The 23,522-nt window shown below is 43.3% G+C and overlaps 1 protein-coding gene and 1 pseudogene across 1 annotated transcript; both read left to right on the top strand.

Annotated features, from left to right (window-relative positions):
- The first annotated feature begins 593 nt into the window (after positions 1-593).
- Positions 594-2,899, top strand: LOC120990142 (annotated as a pseudogene).
- A 438-nt stretch (positions 2,900-3,337) lies between these two features.
- LOC120990134 (olfactory receptor 1009-like) lies at positions 3,338-4,657 on the top strand. Its single transcript, XM_040418713.1, has 2 exons — positions 3,338-3,373; positions 3,716-4,657. Exons 1-2 carry the CDS (start codon positions 3,338-3,340, stop codon positions 4,655-4,657), a joined length of 978 nt encoding a protein of 325 aa, XP_040274647.1.
- Positions 4,658-23,522: the final 18,865 nt, after the last annotated feature.

Below are 23,522 nucleotides of genomic sequence, written 5' to 3'. Positions count from 1 at the left end.
ATGAATAGATCAGCCCTTGCAGATGGTGCCCTTCATACCACTCTGCTGTCTGCTTTCCTACCATTATATTTCAGACCCTATGGATGTTGCACCTGCTATTCGTTGCTGTAAAGACCCTACTGCCACTACCATTACCCCTACTGACACTACTGCTACACAGCTGACATTACTATTAGAGATGAGTAAAGTTTTTTTTTTTTATTTGATCCAGCTGCTTTGCTAAATTTTACAAAAAAATCTGCTTTGTGTCTAATTACTTAATCACAAAGCGCATTTCTGTGTAAGTAGTGGGTGCAATGACAGGAAGCGGCGATTGCCACTATCCCCAGAATTGTACCCCTCAAATGCCTCATTCATAGCTGATTGCAGCATCTGATAGGAAGAATATAGTGTAAAAATGAAAAAATAAAAATTACTTACCAGATCCATTTGCAACGTGCTGGCCACCGCTATCTTCCTTGAAGGTCTGGCGCGAAATCTCGTGAGAATCGAGTTCACTTTATTAAGCCGGCCGACATGGTGCTGTGATTTGTCACTGTGCATGGGATTTCGGCCAATATCTTCAAGCAAGATGGCGGCGGCCAGTCCGTCGCATGCAAATGGATCAGGTAAGTATATATTTATTTTTTGTTTTTTACTTTAATTTGGTGCGCTACCTCTAAGCACAAGAAAATTTATCTTGAAATTCAGATCGAAGTCCACTTAGTAGACTTCGATTTCGATTCGCTCATCCCTAACTACTACTATTACACACATCTACTACTACACACATCTTTTGCCGTGTCTGTTCCATGCTATGCTGCTTCTGCTGCTGCTGCTACAATTGTGGTCATTTGCCCACATTTCCCTACATACAATTTCCACTTCCACACTGCACTGCTGCCACTCTTTTCTCCAACAATTAACGATTGTACATTTATAAATATGGGCAGGCATTCTACACTCGATAAAGCATAACTTTGAAATGTTTAGTCTCCACCCAATCCACTGGTTTTATTCCCCATAAGAATGTTAGTTAGTTGAAAACCATCTGCCTCCAAAAAAGGATAATTTTTTGAAACCTTGGAATATAAAAATGCATAGCTCATGTGCCGGCGTGTATATTAACATGTGCATTTCCCCACAGCTATGTATGTCATCACTTACACATCATTTACTATTGCTGTCATGAGGGGGAAGGGGGGGGGGGGGGTAGAGAAGCAAAAATTCATAAAAAAAATCCAAAAATAGATTTTCCTAAAAAAATGACTAGAAGGTGGTATATACCAATATACAGGGCAATTGGAGCAACTTTGACTTGCGACAAATTATTTGGGTACTAAACTTTTATTTTATTTATTTTTTTGGAAATAAAACTAATTTTAAGAAATTCGCTGATCCTTATTCTGTTCCAAAGTAGAAAGGATAGAACGCATGGATAGAGACACAATGTATATTAGTGCAATATTGACACCAAATATAACTAGATTAATTACAATTTAATTATAATAAAGCTATATAGATAATTATATCAACATCTATGGGAAGTGCATTCCACAGTGGGGCTGAATAAATAAATAATATGCTACATCTCCCTAACATGGGGACGAACTCAAGCATTCAGGAATATATCAAAGTATCTTACATTTAGATAAATATATTTGTTAAAGTGTGATAAATGTAGATGAGGAGGTCTACCAAAATAATAACATTTGGAAAAAGAGTTGCAAAAGATACTAAGACCAAACAATGGTCTATACAGACAAAAGGCAACAGGATAGATAATTTGGGGACCATAAAGTAATGGGTGCTATTAATATTAATCCCAAAAGGTACAAATACAGAAAAATATATATAAGCTGAAGATGGATTTACACACCAATAGGGGTTAATAACTGTCAGCAATGTGGACATTGGATAAAAAAGTGAAGCATTTCTACAAGAGTTTTAAGTTTGCTTTACTTTCTTGTACTTGCAGACAAATCTGACTGCGGTCACAGAGTTTCTCCTCTTAGGATTTCAAGGCAACTAACTTTTGAGAAATCTTCTATTTCTTCTCTTCCTTCTTGTTTTTGTTGCCACGATGTGTGGGAACCTCCTGATCATCACCCTTGTGTCCACCAGCAAGAACCTCCAGACTCCAATGTACTTATTCATCTCACAACTGTCCATCAGTGACATCTTATTGATCACAGATATTGTCCCCAACCTGCTCCACATCCTACTGAATAATGGAGAAACCATCAGTGTTATTGGTTGTATGACTCAGCTTTATTTTTTTGCTGGCACTGATGCCTTTGAATGTCTTCTTCTCGCTGTGATGTCTTATGACAGATATGTGGCCATCTGTAATCCCCTCCGTTACTCCTCTATCATGACTAATAGATTTTGTGTTAAATCACTTGTTATGTGTTGGTTTTTGGGTAGTTTTGAATCATTCATTGTCACTGTTACACTATCCAAGCTAAATTTTTGTGGACAAAATATCATTGACCATATCTTCTGTGACATTGTCCCCTTACTAGAACTTTCCTGTTCTGACACCTTTATTGTTCATTTGGAGATTTATGTGATGGGAAGTCCAATTTTAATAAGCCCAACCGCAATCATTGTAGTGTCTTATACTTATATTGTGATATCAGTGTTAAGGATCCAATCCAGTACTGGTAGACAGAAAGCCTTCTCCACCTGTAGCTCCCACCTCATTGTGGTCTCCATATTTTACTGGTCTATTTTCATTGTCTATGTTCTTCCATCAAGAGGACAAACATCAGATGCTAATAAGATCCTCTCTCTGCTATATACTGTAATTACTCCACTGATTAACCCTATTATATACAGTCTGAGGAATAAAGACATTAAGAAGGCCATACAGGAAGTATTCCATAAATGCAATGTACTAAACATTAATTGGCATTAAAACAATCTCTGATCTATGATCACTTGGTGTTGCACTTTTTGTGATGTAAGGTGACAAAAATTGCTTGTTTTGACACAGTTTTAATTCCTAAAAAAATGACTAGAAGGTGGTATATACCAATATACCAATATACAGGGCAATTGGAGCAACTTTGACTCGCGACAAATTATTTGGGTACTAAACTTTTATTTTATTTATTTTTTTGGAAATAAAACTAATTTTAAGAAATTCGCTGATCCTTATTCTGTTCCAAAGTAGAAAGGATAGAACGCATGGATAGAGACACAATGTATATTAGTGCAATATTGACACCAAATATAACTAGATTAATTACAATTTAATTATAATAAAGCTATATAGATAATTATATCAACATCTATGGGAAGTGCATTCCACAGTGGGGCTGAATAAATAAATAATATGCTACATCTCCCTAACATGGGGACGAACTCAAGCATTCAGGAATATATCAAAGTATCTTACATTTAGATAAATATATTTGTTAAAGTGTGATAAATGTAGATGAGGAGGTCTACCAAAATAATAACATTTGGAAAAAGAGTTGCAAAAGATACTAAGACAAAACAATGGTCTATACAGACAAAAGGCAACAGGATAGATAATTTGGGGACCATAAAGTAATGGGTGCTATTAATATTAATCCCAAAAGGTACAAATACAGAAAAATATATATAAGCTGAAGATGGATTTACACACCAATAGGGGTTAATAACTGTCAGCAATGTGGACATTGGATAAAAAAGTGAAGCATTTCTACAAGAGATTTAAGTTTGCTTTACTTTCTTGTACTTTCAGACAAATCTGACTGCGGTCACAGAGTTTCTCCTCTTAGGATTTCAAGGCAACCAACTTTTGAGAAATCTTCTATTTCTTCTCTTCCTTCTTCTTTTTGTTGCCACGATGTGTGGGAATCTCCTGATCATCACCCTTGTGTCCACCAGCAAGAACCTCCAGACTCCAATGTACTTATTCATCTCACAACTGTCCATCAGTGACATCTTATTGATCACAGATATTGTCCCCAACCTGCTCCACATCCTACTGAATAATGGAGAAACCATCAGTGTTATTGGTTGTATGACTCAGCTTTATTTTTTTGCTGGCACTGATGCCTTTGAATGTCTTCTTCTCGCTGTGATGTCTTATGACAGATATGTGGCCATCTGTAATCCCCTCCGTTACTCCTCTATCATGACTAATAGATTTTGTGTTAAATCACTTGTAATGTGTTGGTTTTTGGGTAGTTTTGAATCATTCATTGTCACTGTTACACTATCCAAGCTAAATTTTTGTGGACAAAATATCATTGACCATATCTTCTGTGACATTGTCCCCTTACTAGAACTTTCCTGTTCTGACACCTTTATTGTTCATTTGGAGATTTATGTGATGGGAAGTCCAATTTTAATAAGCCCAACCGCAATCATTGTAGTGTCTTATACTTATATTGTGATATCAGTGTTAAGGATCCAATCCAGTACTGGTAGACAGAAAGCCTTCTCCACCTGTAGCTCCCACCTCATTGTGGTCTCCATATTTTACTGGTCTATTTTCATTGTCTATGTTCTTCCATCAAGAGGACAAACATCAGATGCTAATAAGATCCTCTCTCTGCTATATACTGTAATTACTCCACTGATTAACCCTATTATATACAGTCTGAGGAATAAAGACATTAAGAAGGCCATACAGGAAGTATTCCATAAATGCAATGTACTAAACATTAATTGGCATTAAAACTGTATCTACGTATGTCTAATATTAAGGTACATTGGGTGCACATTCTCATGATGAATAATATTATCATAGCCTGATTAGAAAGTTAAAACAAAAATAAATTTTATTGATCCAACCTTTTAATAACAGGCTATTAGGGTGCATGGGTTGGTGAGAAGTATGTGGTATAAATATCACCTCTCCCAAGTTCCCACTAATGTTATAGCAGGTAGTAACATCCACAATAATTCTTGTCACCAGAGTGAGAGAACCACTAAGGCTTCGTGTCACCGCCAGTTCTGTGAGAAGGTCTGACAGACATTCTTCTCTACCTCTTGTATGACGTTATTTGTTTTGGTTTCACTTTGTCATCTCCTTTCCTTCTGCCTGGTGTCACTTATTTAGACTAATCGTCTTCCTTTATATTACCTCCCATACTGCCTCAATTTGCGGTTTATACTACTTCCTGGATGAAGTGTTCACTGCTGGAGGCTGCTTCTGCTGTTTGCTCAGATAAGTCTTTTCCTTTATTGTGTTTCCTTGCTGGCTTGATTCTAGGTGATCCTGACTCCGTCCGTATTAAGTGCAGGGAGCCGGTGGTCGTGTCCCCTCACTATTATAGGATTTTCAGGTGTCACACAGTCTTAGGTACGTGGGTATGCAATCGTCTACCATTGAGACCCTTGCATGTGCATAGTGTAACGGCATACAAGGGAATGCTCCAAACTCCCGAACGGAACCTCACGAATAGCTGCTACCATACGAATAGGAAACGCACCCAAGCGGCTTACACTCCTAGCAATAAGTCTCTAACAGCATACAGTGAATACCCCCAAGAACGAGACGAGGCTCCGTGTTGAGGGTCAAGCAGTGGTCACCCAGAGCTGTGCGTTTTATTGATCTTATATAACATTGGTACACATCAGTACCACCCACAGGGTTTTGTAAAAACAACCAATAACCACGTACAATACAGTAAAACACTCCCACACAAAATCCTCCCCTCTGCCTGTGATATAATTATGGTACAATGGGTTGATGTAATTATCACAGGCAGGAGAATACACAATGTCCTCTGTCCTGGAGACAACCGAGGAGTAAGTCAATTATCTCTCAGGACAAAGGGAAATCGCCAATACACATGTGGAGACAATAGGACAGACATCACCACTCAAGCATACAATGCCCCACCCTTTACAGTACACATAGACATTTAACATATCCCAAAATGGCACAAATTAGACCAGGGGTTCAAAAGTTAGTAAAAGTCCTTTGTGAACAAAGGAAGCATGGCTGATGAGAGGGCCCATAATCCTGGGGCAAGAGGCTGGCAACCAGGCCCCTCCAAAACCCAGTGGCGAGGTTAGTTTCACCACACATCTCCCCTTTTCCAAACAGACTAACAGGGTATCTGACCTTCTGCCGGTCAGTGCCCTTGTTAGTCCAGCAGCCCACCCACAAAATAGAAACAGCAATACAGCCCACCCACAATAAATGGTTACTACACTTGAGCAAGGGATAAACTTGTCCATGTCCAGGTGCCTCACTACGGCTGTGTGGGGGATTGGTAAACTGCCTTGGTGGGTTGCTGAGTGGGCAGAGACCAGCGGTACTCTGCCCTTGGGCCAGCGCTACCACAGAAGTAGCCTGGTTGGAGCCTGGTTGTTGGAGGGGGAGACCGACTGTCTCCACTTTAGATAGACCACCATGCTGCTGTGGGGGGAGACCTACTGTCTCCCCTTTGGCTAAACAGCCCTGTTGCTGGGGGACAGGACCAACTGTCCCTACCCCCTGTGCTGTGAGTGCAGAGACCACGGTCCCATATGCACGGTTGTGGGGCTTACTGTCTCTCCCTGGTACGTTCAGCTGCCGCTGGGGAATGGAGACTGGGCTCCCAATTCCCTGTAAATCACACGGCCGCTGGGGAATGGAGACTCGGCTCCCAGTTCCCTGCATATCACACTGCCGCTGGGGAATGGAGACTGGGCTCCCAATTCCCTGCATATCACACTGCCGCTGGGGAATGGAAACTGGGCTCCCAATTCCCTGTACATCACACGGCCGCTGGGGAATGGAGACTGGGCTCCCAATTCCCTGCAGGACTGGTGGAGAGACCTCAGTCCCATCTCCACTGGCCACCTGGGGTTCTTCCCAGTAAACCTCCACAATATCCTCCCAGCTGAAGGGCTCTGGACCTGGGTCTGTCATCTTGCTGTCCTGCTGAGCCTTCCCAATGGAATGAAGAGATCTCGGTAGTCCTGCTCCAGTTCCCACTCCAGGGTTGCTAGGTGAGCCAGGTCTTTCTCTACCTCATGGGGGTCATCCCAATCCTGCCTAGCCTCCCTCTCATAGAAAATGTCCTGAAGTCTGGACTGTGCAGGGCTCCCGAAGTCAGGCTCTGTAAAGAACTCCCATAACAAGCCAGGACCATCAAACTCCTCTCCCTCTGGCTTGTCATGCTCAGTAGTGATGAGCGGCAGGTGCCATATTCGATTTCGACGAAATTCACAAATATTCGATAGAATATTCGTTTTATATTCGTCGAAATCGAATATTCGTCATAATTCTTGTTATCGCGATTAATATGCGATTTAAATAATCGCGTATTGCGATTTTAACTTAAAGGCTACTCTCCTATTGAAATAGCAATGCGATTAATTCAAGTTATAATAATCGAATTTCGATTTTAACTTAGCACTGCTATCTTCCATATTCGTTAATTCTAGCCTAATATGGAATATAGCAGTGCTAAGCTAAAATCGAAATTCGATTATTATAACTTGAATTTTTTTTTTTTTTATTGTTATATTTTTTTCTTTCCCACTTCCCTAAAGTTGTTCTTACCTGTCCTTTGGATTCCTGGCTTCCTGGCTGCTCCAGTCAGTGCCCGTTGCCGCTTCTGCCGACTTCCGTGCTCATGGAGCGTCCCCATCACCATGGGAACGTCTCCATATACTAGAATGTACTGTCGGATTTGAGAATTACGTGAAAAATCGCAATTCGATTATTTCAAGTTATAATAATCGAATTTCAATTTTACCTTAGCACTGCTATATTTAATTCTAGCCTAATATGGAATATAGCAGTGCTAAGTTAAAATCGAAATTTGATTATTATAACTTGAATTAATCGAATTGCGATTTCAACTTGGACCTGGTTTACTATGGTTGGCTTGGTAGAATTAGCGAATATGACGGGCACTGACTGGAGCAGCCAGAAAGCCAGGAATCCCAAGGACAGGTAAGAACAACTTTAGGGAAGTGGGAAATAAAAAAATATAACAATAAAAAAAAAAAAAAAAAAACTGAATATTCGAAATATGGAATTTATATCACTATATTCGAAATATTCGCAAATTAGCGAAGTGCCGATATTCGCGAAAAAAATTTGATATTCGAATATTCGCGCTCAACACTAATGTTCAGCTGTCCAGGGTATATACTGTTCTATATACTACCAGAGCGCCTGGTAGGCATCCTCCAGCCATAGCTCCTGCCATACCCGGTGCTCTAGTTCCTTCACCCATTCCTCCAGGGGCTGCTCTCCCAGGAAGGGCATCCGCAGGGCCACTTGCTTCTGCAATTGCTGCTCTTCACTGGGGAGACTCTCGCCTCGCTGGTATTGTACATTATAAAGGGCCTGGTACCAGATGCCTTTCCTTAACCACTTGCCATCTGGGCCATTTGCCCCCTTCCTGACCAGGCCTAATTTTGCAAAACTGACATGTCTCACTTTATGTGGTAATAACTTTGGAACGCCTTTACTTATCCAAGTCATTCAGAGATTGTTTTCTCGTGACACATTGTACTTCATGATAGTCATAAATTTGAGTCAATATATTTCACCTTTATTTATGAAAAAATCCCAAATTTACCAAAAATTTTGAAAAATTCGCAATTTTCTAAATTTCAATTTCTCTTCTTTTAAAACAGAAAATGATACCTCATAAAATATTTATTACTTAACATTCCCCATATGTCTACTTTATGTTGGCATCATTTTGGAAATGTAATTTTATTTTTTTAGGACGTTAGACGGCTTAGAAGTTTAGAAGCAATTCTTCAAATTTTTAAGAAAATTGCCAAAACCAACTTTTTAAGGACCAGTTCAGGTCGGAAGTCACTTTGTGGGGCCTACATAGTAGATACCCCCATAAATAACCCCATTGTAGAAACTACACCCCTCAAGTTACTTAAAACCGATTTTACAAACTTTGTTAACCCTTTAGGCGTTCCACAAGAATTAAAGGAAAATGGAGATCAAATTTTAAAATTTCACTTTTTTGGCAGATTTTCCATTTTAATCCAATTTCTTTTTTAACACATCGATGGTTAACAGCTAAACAAAACTCAATATTTATTACCCAGATTCTGCGGTTTACAGAAACACCCCACATGTGGTTATAAACGGCTGTATGGGCACACGGCAGGGCGCAGAAGAAAAGGAACTCCACATGGTTTTTAGATGCCATGTCCCATTTGAAGACCCCCTGATGCACCCTTATAGTAGAAACTCCAAAGAAGTGACCCCATTTTGGAAACTAGGGGATAATGTGCCAGTTTTATTGGTACTATTTTTGGGTACATATGATTTTTTGATCATTAATTATAATACTTTATGGGGCAAGGTGACCAAAAAATTGGTTGTTTTAGCACAGTTTTTATTTATTTATTTTTACAGCGTTCACCTGAGGGGTTCAGTCAAGTGACATTTTTATAGAGCAGATTGTTACAGATGTGGCGATACCTAATATGTATACTTATTCTTATTTATTAAAGTTTTACACAATAATAGCATTTTTGAAACAAAAAAATTGTTTTAATGTGTCCATGTTCTGAGAGCGTTAATTTTTTACGGTGTTTACCCGAGGGGTTAGGTCATGTGATATTTTTATAGAGCTGTTTTTTACGGACGCGGCAATACCTAATATGTATACTTTTTTTATTTATTTCACTTTAACACAATAATAGCATTTTTGAAACCCAAAAAATGATGTTTTAGTGTCTCCATGTTCTAAGAGCTATAGTTTTTTTATTTTTTTAGAGATTTTCTTATGTAGGGGCTCATTTTATGCGGGATGAGGTGACAGTTTTATTGGTACCCTTTTGTGGGACATACGCCTTTTTGATCACTTGGTGTTGCACTTTTTGTGATGTAAGGTGACAAAAATTGCTTGTTTTGACACAGTTTTAATTTTTTATTTTTTATGGTGTTCACCCGAGGGGTTAGGTCATGTGATGTTTTTATAGAGCTGGTTTTTACGAACGCGGAAATACCTAATATGTATACTTTTTTTAAATTTATTTCACTTGACGGTTTTATTGGTACCATTTTGTGGGACATATGCCTTTTTGATCACTTGGTGTTGCACTTTTTGTGATGTAAGGTGACAAAAATGGCTTTTTTTGACATTTTTTTAAATTTATTTTTTATGGTGTTTATTGGACTGGGTCGATTATGTGATATATTTATAGAGCTGACCGTCACGGACGCGGAAATACCAAATATGTCAATTTTATTTTATTTTTTCTATTTTAAATTATTATTTTTTTATTCCTTATTTGGGGAATTTTTTTTTTTTTACATGTGAAAACTTTATTTTATTTTTTTTTAAACATTTTTTATTTTTATTTTGCACTTTGCGTCCCCCATAAGGTCATACAAGACCTCTGGGGGACATTTAACTTCACTTTTCTTTTTTTCTTTCCACTGTTGATTTCTCTTGTAACTGGGGCTGACATAGTAGCCCCAGTTACAGGAGAAATGCACCCCCCAGAGAGGCTGTACAGCGCAATGCAGCACTGTACAGCCTCAGTGCAGGGTTGATCGAGGTCTCTGAAAGACCTCACAGCTCCTGCACTCACCCTTCTCTGGCGATCATATGTCCTGGAGATCATGCTGATTGGTCTCCAGGTGAAAACTAGCTACTGGGGGATCGCTGGTGGAGTGTAAATGTACCGATCTCCCTCTCCTGCCAGCGCTACAGAGAGGGAGACGGTACAAGCATTTCTGAGCACTGTAACTGGAAATTACAGCACTCACATGCCCCAGAGACCATGCTGATCAGTCTCCAGGGCTTACAGTTTAGCATTGCGATCGCGATGCCTAGTTTAAATACCGATCTCCCTCTCTGACTGGCAGTAATGAGAGGGAGATGGTACATGCATTTGTGATCGCTCTGACTGCTTGTCAGAGCGATCAAAAGCCCGGAGACCAGCAAAAACGGTCTCAGGGTAAAGCTCCATGTTCTTGGCTGTCAGGAGGGAGCTCATTAACGGAGTATCTATGTACAGGGGTGGAGCACAGGGGGGAAAGCTGCAGGACGTTTTAGAACGTGCTTTCAGAAATAGAGATCCACCTCCCGGACATTTATAGTCAATGGGCAGACGGGAGGTGGTTAATGCATCCCGGCCATCCAGGTCTTCCTAATCGTATGCCACTGCTGGTTTCATCCTGCTGCTGTCAGGGACGCTGTACTGGGACATGCGTTGCCCACAAATTGTAATTCCAGGGAATGATGTTTCTTTGTAGCTGTCCTTCTGGGCTGTGAGAACGATCCCGCTGCTTGCCACTAATTGTAACGGCATGCAAGGAAATGCTCCAAACTCCCGAACGGAACCTCATGAATAGCTGCTAGCAGACGAATAGGAAACGCACCCAAGCGGCTTACACTCCTAGCAATCAGTCTCTAACAGCATACAGTGAATCCCCCCAAGAACGAGACGAGGCTCCGTGTTGAGGGTCAAGCAGTGGTCACCCAGAGCTGTGCGTTTTATTGATCTTATATAACATTGGTACACATCAGTACCACCCACAGGGTTTTGTAAAAACAACCAATAACCACGTACAATACACTCCCACACAAAATCCTCCCCTCTGCCTGTGATATAATTATGGTACAATGGGTTGATGTAATTATCACAGGCAGGAGAATACACAATGTCCTCTGTCCTGGAGACAACCGAGGAGTAAGTCAATTATCTCTTAGGACAAAAGGAAATCGCCAATACACATGTGGAGACAATAGGACAGACATCACCACTCAAACATACAATGCCCCACCCTTTACAGTACACATAGACATTTAACATATCCCAAAATGGCACGAATTAGACCAGGGGTTCAAAAGTTAGTAAAAGTCCTTTGTGAACAAAGGAAGCATGGCTGATGAAAGGGCCCATAATCCTGGGGCAAGAGGCTGGCAACCAGGCCCCTCCAAAACCCAGTGGCGAGGTTAGTTTCGCCACACATAGCAGTCAGGGAGAGCTCTTAGGGTTTTAAAGGGCTCACCTATATGCTCCTTAGTTTGGGATCAAGCCAGTCAGTCGTTTATTTATAAGTTCCAGCTATTTGCAACTTCACCCGTGATATTATAAACCGCCAAAACCGTCTTAAGCATGGATCCAGTTTCATTCTTTATTGACCGCATGCAAGGTCTTTCGCTGGAGGTAGCAGATCTCCGTAAAACTGTGTCTCAGTTTCAGGTGACCGGGTCTGCTGGCATTTATGGACTTTGTTCCGAGCCTAAGATCACGCTTCCGGATACGTTCTCCAGGGGTAGTGAGAATTTTGTTTGCTTTAGAGAGGCTTGCAAACTCCATTTTCGCCTACTTCCCCATTCCTCTGGTGATGAAGAACAGAGAGTGGGGATCATCATCTCGCTGCTTAGGGATAACGCTCAGTCTTGGGCCTTTTTGCTGCCGGTGGGGGCACGGTTCTTCGATCATTGGATGAATTTTTTGTAGCCCTGGGGCAGATATATGATGACCCGGATCGTATTGCTCTGGCTGAATCTAAACTACGTCTTTTATGCCAGGGTAAACAGTCCGCAGAGATATATTGTTCTGAATTTCGGAGATGGGCAGCTGATACTGGTTGGAATGATGCTGCACTCCGAAGTCAATTTTGCCATGGTCTTTTGGAAAGATTGAAAGATGCATTTGCTTTTCATGAGAGACTAGCGTCGTTAGAGTCTGCCATGTCTCTAGCTGTTCGTATTGACAGGCGTCTTAAAGAGAGAGAGGAGACTAGTCTTTCCTGTCATATTAAGCCCAAGGACAGTGGGGCTGTCTCATTCAGTGCGCAGGGGTCTCAGTCTGTCTCAATCCCCTCTGAGGAGGAGGCCATGCAGCTGGGTTTGCTTGATCTGATAGTAGAGGATTCAGCTCTCAGAGGAGGGTTTGTTTCTGTTGTGGGGGTATAAATCATTTGGCTAATGTTTGCCCTCTAAAAACGTTCCATTTGCTACTATTGGCAAGGTTGATGCGGAAATTGAAGGTTTGCCGTTTGCTTGTAGTTCCTTGTTTTAAAGTTGCTTCAAAGGCACTCCGTGAGTGCGCTATATTGTGGCAGCGGTATCGCAGCAGAACCGCAAAGTCTGCCGCATAAAGGGAGGCACTGTAATAAATAATTATGATACTGCGCTCTGGGACTATGGACGTGTTTAGGTTTAATACTTATTTAATATTATGTGTTAGTTACATCCAGCACATGAGTATATACCAATCTACAAGTATCTATCTGGCTCAACCAGTGCACCTGTAATGTAGACTGCTGCTTGTGCTCTGATTCTTGATGCGGTGGTTCGCCTTCCTGAGATCAGGGATTGTCGATTACATTGATGTCGATCGCCGAATCATCGATGCTGGAGTCCGGGATGTAGACCAGTCAAGGTATCGTATAGTTTGGCGTGCTGCTTCGCGTCCCAGCCGGTGGAGCGAGATGCTAAAGCAGGTAGAGGTTGGACAAAGTTTTGCGCTCACTAGGAGCAGCGAGTGACGTCACTACCGCGGTCGTCAATGACGCGTTTCGAACAGACGCTGTTCTTCATCAGGGAGTGTTACATGGCTACTAACGCTCTCTCTATTTATGCGCTCATGTCCAACTCCCAAAGTATTAACCCCTTCTGTGCCATTCTTATACGGATCTGTTACTGGCCATCATTCAAAAGCAAGCAGCTCTATTTCAGCATTTAAACCATTGGGCATTAAGGTGTCCATGTTGAATATCCATTTCGTGATGGGCATAGTGAGTTCATGGAAGTTTTTATTTTTTGTCACAAGTTAGTGGAATATGAGACTTTGTAAGGAAAATAAATAAATAAATAAAATCATAATTTTCCGCTAACTTGTGACAAAAAAAAAAAAAATTCTAGGTTGTCTCCATGCCCCTCACGGAATACCTTGGGGTGTCTTCTTTCTAAAATGGGGTCACTTGTGGGGTAGTTATACTGCCCTAGCATTTTAGGGACCCTAATGCGTGAAAAGTAGTTTGAAATCAAAATGTGTAAAAAATGCCCTGTGAAATCCTAAAGATGCTCTTTGGAATGTGGGCCCCTTTGCCCACCTAGGTTGCAAAAAAGTGTCACACATGTGGTATCGCCCCACTCAGGAGAAGTTGGGCAATGTGTTTTGGGGTGTCTTTTTACATATACCCATGCTGGGTGAGAGAAATATCTCTCTAAAAGACAACTTTTCCCATTTTTTTATACAAAGCTGTCATTTGACCGAGATATTTATCTCACCCAGCATGGGTATATGTAAAATGACACCCCAAAACAAATTGCACAACTTCTCCTGAGTACGGCGATACCACATGTGTGACACTATTTTGCAGCCTAGATGCGCAAAGGGGCCCTAATTCCTTTTAGGAGGGCATTTTTAGACATTTGGATCCCAGACTTCTTCTCACGCTTTAGGCCCCTAAAATGCCAGGGCAGTATAAATACCCCACATGTGACCCCATTTTGGAAAGAAGACACCCCAAGGTATTCCATGAGGGGCATGGCGAGTTCATAGAAGATTTTTTTTTTTTTGCACAAGTTAGCGGAAATTGTTTTTTTTTTTTCTTTTTCCTCACAATGTCTCCCTTTCCGCTAACTTGGGACAAAAATTTCAATCTTTCATGGACTCAATATGCCCCTCAGCGAATACCTTGGGGTGTCTTCTTTCCAAAATGGGGTCATTTGTGGGGTGTTTGTACTGCCCTGGCATTTGAGGGTCTCCGCAATCATTACATGTATGGCCAGCATTAGGAGTTTCTGCTATTCTCCTTATATTGAGCATACGGGTAATGATATTTATTTTTTCCGTTCAGCCTCTGGGCTGAAAGAAAAAATGAACGGCACAGATTTCTTCATTCACATTGATCAATGTGGATGAAAAAATCTCTGCCAAAAAAAAAAAAGTAGGGGAAAGGCGTCTGCTAGGACATAGGAGCGCCGCCCAACATCCAAACCCACTCAGCCCGTATGCCCTGGCAAACCTGATTTCTCCATTCACATCAATCGATGTGGATAAATAAATTATTGCCGGGATATTGTCACGAGGGTGTCAAGAGCCACGCCTGACTCCGTTATACCCGGGGTCAGGAAGTCGCAGCGGGTGGCTGCGCGCTCTATGTATAAAGATAGTGCTGATTCTTAATGGTAGCTTTCTGGGTTTGCCTTGCAACCCTTTTTGGCTCACTCAGGGATCCGTAGCTCCTTCTCCTCAGCTGTTTCTTGTCCAGCAATCCCAACCTCCTTATATTCCCCTCTCCCACTTCTCTGGTTGCCAGATATAGAGCTTCTTGCCTGGACTTCTATACTGACCCACTGGAGCTGAGTAGCTGTGTTCCCTGGTTGTTGTTCCAGAACGTTACCCTCCGGATCCCTGTTGGACTTTTGTTGTCTGCTGTTGTCGTCCACCTGGGATTATATGTTTTGTCTGTGTTGTCTGTCCTCTCCTTGGTGTTTTCCTTTTAGCGTCAGTGGTGCGGACTAGTGTTCCCACCGCCCCGTTCACTACGTAGGGCTCATCTTAGGGAAAGCCAGGGTTTAGGCACGTGATCGGCGTACGGGTGAGGAACCCGTCTAGGGATGTCAGGGCAGTCAGGTGCCAGCCTCAAGGTGAGTCAGGGGTCACCACCTTTCCCTCTCCCTTGGACAGGGCCTTCCCATTTCCCTCCCTTCGCGTACGCCGGTCATGACATTATATCTGGCCCTTATTTTGTGTAGGTAGAAAAAAATATAAAAAATAAATTAAAAAAAATTACTTTTTCTTTCTGCCTATCTAGAATCCAGCATGGATCCTATTGCTGCTTTGACAAGACAACTTCAAGGCCTGTCTATGGAGGTGGCAGGATTGAAGGCGTCAGCCCTCCAGCAACAGCAGCAATTGCAGCAGACCGCAAGCCCAGCGGTTGCTATAGGTAACCAGGTTGCTGTAGAACCCAAGGTTGCTTTTCCTGACAGATTTTCTGGGGGAAGGGACATATTTGTGACGTTCCGTGAGGCCTGTAAGTTATATTTTAAGCTGCGCCCTTACTCCTCTGGTAATGAGGAACAGCGGGTGGGGATTGTTACTTCCCTGCTTCAGGGGGACACGCAATCCTGGGCGTTCTCTTTACCCACTGATTCCCAGGCTCTCCGGTCAGTGAATGAGTTTTTTGGGGCCTTGGGTCTCATATACAGTTGCAAGAAAAAGTATGTGAACCCTTTGGAATGATATGGATTTCTGCACAAATTGGTTATAAAATGTGATCTGATCTTCATCTAAGTCACAACAATAGACAATCACAGTCTGCTTAAACTAATAACACACAAAGAATTAAATGTTACCATGTTTTTATTGAACACACCATGTAAACATTCACAGTGCAGGTGGAAAATGTATGTGAACCCTTGGATTTAATAACTGGTAGAACCTCCTTTGGCAGCAATAACTTCAACCAAACGTTTCCTGTAGTTGCAGATCAGATGTGCACAACGGTCAGGAGTAATTCTTGACCATTCCTCTTTACAGAACTGTTTAAGTTCAGCAATATTCTTGGGATGTCTGGTGTGAACAGCTTCCTTGAGGTCATGCCACAGCATCTCAATCGGGTTGAGGTCAGGACTCTGACTGGGCCACTCCAGAAGGTGTATTTTCTTCTGTTTAAGCCATTCTGTTGTTGATTTACTTCTATGATTTGGGTCGTTGTCCTTTTGCAACACCCATCTTCTGTTGAGCTTCAGCTGGTGGACAGATGGCCTTAAGTTCTCCTGCAAAATGTCTTGATAAACTTGGGAATTCATTTTTTCTTTCGATGATAGCAATCCGTCCAGGCCTTGACGCAGCAAAGCAGCCCCAAACCATTATGCCCCCACCACCATACTTCACAGTTGGGGTGAGGTTTTGATGTTGGTGTGCTGTACCTCTTTTTTCCGCACATAGTGTTGTGTGTTTCTTTCAAACAACTCAACTTTTGTTTCATCTGTCCACAGAATATTTTGGTGAAAACTGTAAACCTGCAGCAATGTTTTTTTTGGACAGCAGTGGCTTCCTCTGTGGTATCTTCCCATGAAATCCATTATTGTTTAGTGTTTTATGTATCGTAGATTCGCTAACAGGGATGTTAGCATATGCCAGAGACTTTTGTAAGTCTTTAGCTGACACTCTAGGATTCTTCTTCACCTCATTGAGCAGTCTGTTCTGTGCTCTTGCAGTAATCTTTACAGGACGGCCACTCCTAGGAAGAGTAGTAGCAACTTTCCCCATTTATAGACAATTTGTCTTACCGAAGACTGTTGAACAGCAAAGTTTTTGGAGATACTTTTATAACCCTTTCCAGCTTTATGCAAGTCAACAGTTCTTAATCTTAAGTCTTCTAAGAGCTCTTTTGTGCAAGGCATCATTCACATCAGGCAATGCTTCTTGTGAAAAGCAAACCCAGAACTGGTGTGTGTTTTTTATAGGGCAGGGCAGCTGTAACCAACACCTCCAATCTCATCTCATTGATTGGATTCCAGTTGGCTGACACCTCACTCCAATTAGCTCTTGGAGATGTCATTAGTCTAGGGGTTTACATACTTTTTCCACCTGCACTGTGAAAGTTTACATGGTGTGTTCAATAAAAACATGGTAACATTTAATTCTTTGTGTGTTATTTGTTTAAGCAGACTGTGATTGTCTATTGTTGTGACTTAGATGAAGATCAGATCACATTTTATCACCAATTTGTGAAGAAATACATATCATTCCAAAGGGATCACATACTTTTTCTTGCAACTGTATGATGACCCTGACCAAGTCGCCCTGGCTGAGTCAAAATTACGGAGACTCAGACAGGGAGAGCGGCCAGCAGAGGAGTATTGCTCAGAGTTTCGTAGGTGGGCTACGGATACCCAGTGGAACTACCCGGCTCTCAGGAGTCAGTTCTGCTCTGGGTTATCCGAAAGGGTTAAGAATGTGCTTCCTTTTCCCTTGATGCTGTTATTTCCCTTTCTATCAGAATAGATAGACGTCTTAGGGACAGATTGAAAAATCCTGAGCAATTGGTAACCCCTCTGAAGCAGCAGTTAGTCTGTACGGACCTAGAAGAGCCTATGCAGCTAGGAGGAACTACTCGTCAGGTCCGTTCTCCTGAGGCTCGCCGTAGGCGTGGGGTTTGTTTTTTCTGTGGGGGGGGGGGGGTCATTTAATTAATGTCTGTCCTTCCTTTCTAAAGAACAAAAGACCATCAGAACTACTAACCCCAGGCTATGTGGAGGATGTCAGCCGGGGGGTATACGTTTCCTCCATTCGTACATCTCAATTTGTGTTGCCAGCAGCTGTTGTTTCTGGTGTTAAGAAGGAGACTATTTCTTTCTTTCTAGACAGTGGAGCAGGGGTAAATTTGATAGATGCCCATTTTGCCCGCACTATGGGTTTGTCTCTCTGTACGCTACAGAGATTTATTCCCATATTTGCTATTGATTCTGCTCCTCTGTCTCAGAGAAACCTCACTCACATTGTCCATAACTTACTGTCATGGCTGTATGTGAGCAACAAGAGCATACACAGTAAATAGAGCTACTGACCGACCCAAACTAGGGAGGATAAAGGGTGACCCCTGTCAGACCCTCAAAGCTCTCCCTATGCTGCTAAGCACATGCCCGGATCCAAATGGTGGATCGAGGCATGCCCGCGTACCTAAGACTGATGACCACTGTAACCCCTACAATAGTGAAAGGGGCACGGCCACCGGTGCCCTGCTCAGTATATGGACGGAACCGGGGTCGCCTCGGATCCAGTCAGAAAACAAACAGAAACACTACAATCTCTGCACACTTAACTGAAGGAGCTGCAGCAGCAGTGAAGACAGATCCAAAGACAGCTGGCAATATCCGGAGTACTTGCTGCAGCAGAACACAGGTCCAGTGAAATGATAGCACACAAGTGAAGATACTCAAGCGAGAGAAACAACTCAAATGAGAAATATAATCCGCACCCTACAAAGGAGGAGGGGTGATTTAAAGGCAGAGAAATCAAACACAGGAGGAACAGCTGGGAGGAAGGAAACAGAAAGTAAAGACCTCATCACAGGGGCGGAGAAACAGAGCAGAGAGAACTCCTCCAAGCTCTAGTAGTGACATCATCACAGGGGTGGAGAAACAGAGCTGTGAGAACGTCTCAAAGCTCTGGTAGTGACAGTACCCCCCCTCTACGGGTGGACTCCGGACACCCAGGACCCACCTTCTCAGGATGAGCCCTATGAAATGCCCTGATGAGGCGAGTGGCTTTAATGTCCGACACCGGAACCCACATCCTCTCCTCAGGACCATAACCTTTCCAATGAACGAGGTACTGAAGAGAACCGCGGACAATGCGAGAGTCCACAATTCTGGAAACCTCAAACTCCAGATTGCCATCAACCAAAATCGGAGGAGGAGATCAAGATGGAAGGCAACAGGATTGACGACTGACAAGATTTTATAAGGCCCAATAAACTTGGGACCCAATTTCCAGGAGGGAACCTTCAGTTTAATATTTCTTGTAGACAACCACACCAGATCACCCACATTCAGGTCCGGACCAGGCACACGTCTCTTATCAGCCACACGCTTATACTTCTCACTCATCTTTCTAAGATTACTCTGAATCTTTTGCCAAATGGTAGACAAAGACGAGGAAAATCTCTCCTCCTCAGGTAAACCAGAAGGAGCCCCTCCCGAGAATGTCCCAAACTGTGGATGGAACCCATATGCACCAAAGAATGGTGACTTATCAGAAGATTCCTGACGACGGTTGTTCAGAGCAAACTCAGCAAGAGGGAGTTTGAAATGAACACCAATCCTCCTGGTTCTCTGCCACAAAACAGCGCAAATATGTCTCCAGATTCTGATTGAGGCGCTCAGTCTGACCATTCGACTGCGGGTGAAAAGCAGAAGAGAAGGACAGCCGAACCCCCAGACGAGAACAGAAAGCCTTCCAGAATCTGGACACAAACTGCGTGCCTCTATCGGAAACAATATCAGAGGGAATGCCATGCAATTTAACAATATGGTCGACAAAAGCTTGCGCCAACGTTTTAGCATTGGGTAAACCAGGGAAAGGTATGAAATGAGCCATCTTGCTAAAACGGTCCACCACCACCAGGATCACCGACTTCCCTGAGGAACGAGGAAGATCTGTGATAAAGTCCATGGACAGGTGTGTCCAAGGACGGGAAGGTATGGGTAACGGGAGAAGGGAACCTGAAGGCCGTGAACGAGGGACCTTAGCGCGAGCGCACGTCTCACAAGCAGCCACAAAACCCTCCACCGACTTATGAAGAGCCGGCCACCAAAATCTCTGAGCAATGAGAACTACCGTGGCTCTACTCCCAGGGTGACCAGCAAGAACAGTATCATGATGCTCCTTGAAGAGTTTGTGACGTAGCTCAGGAGGCACAAATAACTTCCCAGAAGGACAACGGGCAGGTGCCTCAGTCTGGGCAGCCTGGACCTCGGCCTCCAAATCAGAATATAGAGCAGAAACAACTACCCCCTCCGCCAAAATGGGACCCGGGTCCTCGGAGTTTCCCCCTCACGGAAAACAGCGAGAGAGAGCATCAGCCTTCACATTTTTGATCCCATGGCGGAATGTAACGACAAAATTGAATCTGGAGAAGAACAGAGACCATCTGGCCTGTCTCGGATTCATACGCCTGGCCGACTCCAAGTATGCCAGATTCTTATGGTCAGTAAAAACGGTGATAGGGTGCCTGGCCCCCTCCAACCAATGGCGCCATTCCTCGAAAGCCAACTTGATGGCCAACAACTCCCTATCTCCCACATCATAGTTTTTCTCTGCCGGGGAGAGTTTTTTAGAGAAAAAGGCACAGGGTCGCCATTTGGCAGGAGAAGGGCCCTGGGACAAAACCGCACTTACACCCACCTCGGAAGCATCCACCTCAACAATAAAAGGTAAGGAAACATCGGGATGCACCAAGACGGGAGCAGACGCAAAACTCTCTTTAATCTTAGAAAAAGCTGCAAGCGCCTCCTCCGACCAAGAGGAAAAATCCGCCCCCTCTTTAGTCATGTCAGTGAGGGGTTTGACAACAGAGGAATAATTCAAAATGAACTTTCTGTAATAGTTCGCAAAACCCAGAAAGCGCATCAATGCCTTCTGATTCTCAGGAAGCTCCCACTCAAGTACAGCACGGACCTTCTCCGGATCCATGCGAAAACCAGAAGCAGAGAGGAGAAAACCCAGAAATTGAATCTCCGATACCATAAAAAGACATTTCTCCAGCTTGGCGTACAATTTATTTTCCCGCAGAATCCGCAGAACCTGAAAAAGATGATCCTGATGGGTCTGAACATCAGGGGAAAAAATCAAAATATCATCAAGATACACCAATACAAATTTCCCCATTAAATGGTAGAAAATACTGTTAACAAAATGCTGAAAGGCGGCCGGAGCATTCATCAGGCCGAAAGGCATAACGAGATTCTCGAAATGCCCGTTAGGGGTATTAAAGGCCGTTTTCCATTCATCCCCCTCTCTGACCCTGACCAGGTTGTACGCGCCTCTCAAATCCAATTTGGAAAAAACCTTGGCCCCAACAATTTGGTTGAAGAGGTCCGGGATCAGAGGAACGGGATAGGGATCGCGAATCGTGATACGGTTCAGCTCCCTAAAATCTAGGCAAGGTCTCAGAGAGCCATCTTTTTTTTTAACAAAAAAAAAACCCGCGGCCACAGGTGATTTTGAGGGACGAATATGTCCCTTATCGAGACTCTCGGAGATATAGGTTCGCATTGCGATTCTTTCCGGTTGTGAGAGATTGTAGAGGCGTGCTTTTGGCAGCTTGGCGCCGGGAATGAGGTTAATGGGACAGTCAAACTCCCGGTGAGGAGGTAGCTCCTGAACACCGCTCTCGGAAAACACGTCCGAGAAATCCGAGAGAAATGATGGCACAGTTTTAGTAGACACCTCTGCAAAAGTCGCTGTGAGACAATTCTCTCTACAAAAGTCACTCCACTCATTTATTTGCCTTCCTTGCCAATCAATAGTGGGGTTATGTCTAGTGAGCCAGGGTTACCCCAAAACTAGAGGAGAAGGCAATCCGTTAAGGACAAAACAAGATATATCCTCCACATGAGTGTCACCTACAGCTAACCGGATATTGTGAACAATGCCCTTCAGGGATCTCTGTGAGAGTGGAGCAGAGTCAATAGCAAAAACAGGTATATCCTTTTCTAATGTGCAAACCTGAAAACCATGCATGGCTACAAATTGGGTGTCAATAAGATTGACGGCCGCTCCACTATCGACAAAAATCTCACAAGAAATGACTTTGCTCTCTAGCGCCACCCTGGCAGACAGGAGAAAACGGGAACTGCAGGTCAGAGGAAAATCATCAATTCCTACATCAACTTTGCCCAAAGTAGCAGATGAAGCAGAGTTTGAAGATTTACCTTTTAAAGTTTTTCTCTTATTATCACTCTTAGTACAGTTCAAGTATCTCCTAGACGGACAAATGACCTATGCCCCCACAACAAAGACACACCATACTCTGAGGACTAAATCCTCTTTTATCAGGGGCAAGTCGACCTAGCTGCATGGGCTCCTCCTCAGAGGGGAGCGAGACAGGATGAGGCCCCTGCACACTGAATGTGTCCGCACCACTGCCCCTAGACTGACAATGGCTGGACAGAGAGGTCTCGTTTCTTTCTCTTAGACGCCTGTCAAGGCGTAACGCCAATGACATGGCAGACTCTAAGGATGTTGGTCTCTCATGGAAAGCAAATGCATCTTTCAATCTCTCTGAGAGACCATGACAGAACTGACTCCGGAGTGCAGCATCATTCCAACCTGAATCAGCTGCCCATCTCTGAAATTCAGAACAATAAAGCTCCGCAGACAGTTTGTTCTGGCATAAAAAATGTAAGTTAGATTCGGCCAGAGCAACACGATCCGGGTCATCATATATCTGCCCCAGGGCCACAAAAAATCTTTCCACGGATCGAAGGGAGGGATACCCTGATGGCAGCGAAAAAGCCCAAGTCTGAGCATTACCCCTGAGCAGGGAGATGACAATCCTCACCCTCTGCTCCTCATTACCAGAGGAATGGGGACACAAGCAAAAATGGAGTTTGCATGCCTCTCTGAAGCGAACAAAATTCTCACTGCCCCCAGAGAACGTTTCCGGGAGTGAGACCTTTGGCTCGCAACAGACTCCATGGGCCGGAGCATAACCCAATGCATGAAGCTGAGTCATAGATTGACGGAGATCCGCTACCTCCAAAGAAAGACCCTGCATGCGGTCAACCAGGCCAGAAAGCGGATCCATGTCAAAAAGGACGGTTTTGGCGGATTATAATGTCACGGCTGTATGTGAGCAACAAGAGCATACACAGTAAATAGAGCTACTGACCGGACCCAAACTAGGGAGGATAAAGGGTGACCCCTGTCAGACCCTCAAAGCTCTCCCTATGCTGCTAAGCACATGCCCGGATCCAAATGGTGGATCGAGGCATGCCCTCGTACCTAAGACTGTAACCCCTACAATAGTGGAAGGGGCACGGCCACCGGTGCCCTGCTCAGTATATGGACGGAACCGGGGTCGCCTCGGATCCAGTCAGAAAACAAACAGAAACACTACAATGTCTGCACAC

The sequence above is a fragment of the Bufo bufo genome, chromosome 1 (assembly GCF_905171765.1).
Source record: "Bufo bufo chromosome 1, aBufBuf1.1, whole genome shotgun sequence".
Taxonomy (NCBI): Eukaryota; Metazoa; Chordata; class Amphibia; order Anura; family Bufonidae; genus Bufo; species Bufo bufo.
Note: the sequence above shows the minus strand (reverse complement) of the source record. Positions and strands in the feature narration are given on the sequence as shown.

Bases quoted from the DNA above. Each gene is read 5' to 3' on its own strand.
- LOC120990134 (XM_040418713.1), top strand. From the start codon at position 3,338: ATGGGGACGAACTCAAGCATTCAGGAATATATCAAA. The intron at 3,374-3,715 runs GTATCTTACATT...TTGTACTTTCAG, and splicing joins GCATTCAGGAATATATCAAA to ACAAATCTGACTGCGGTCAC.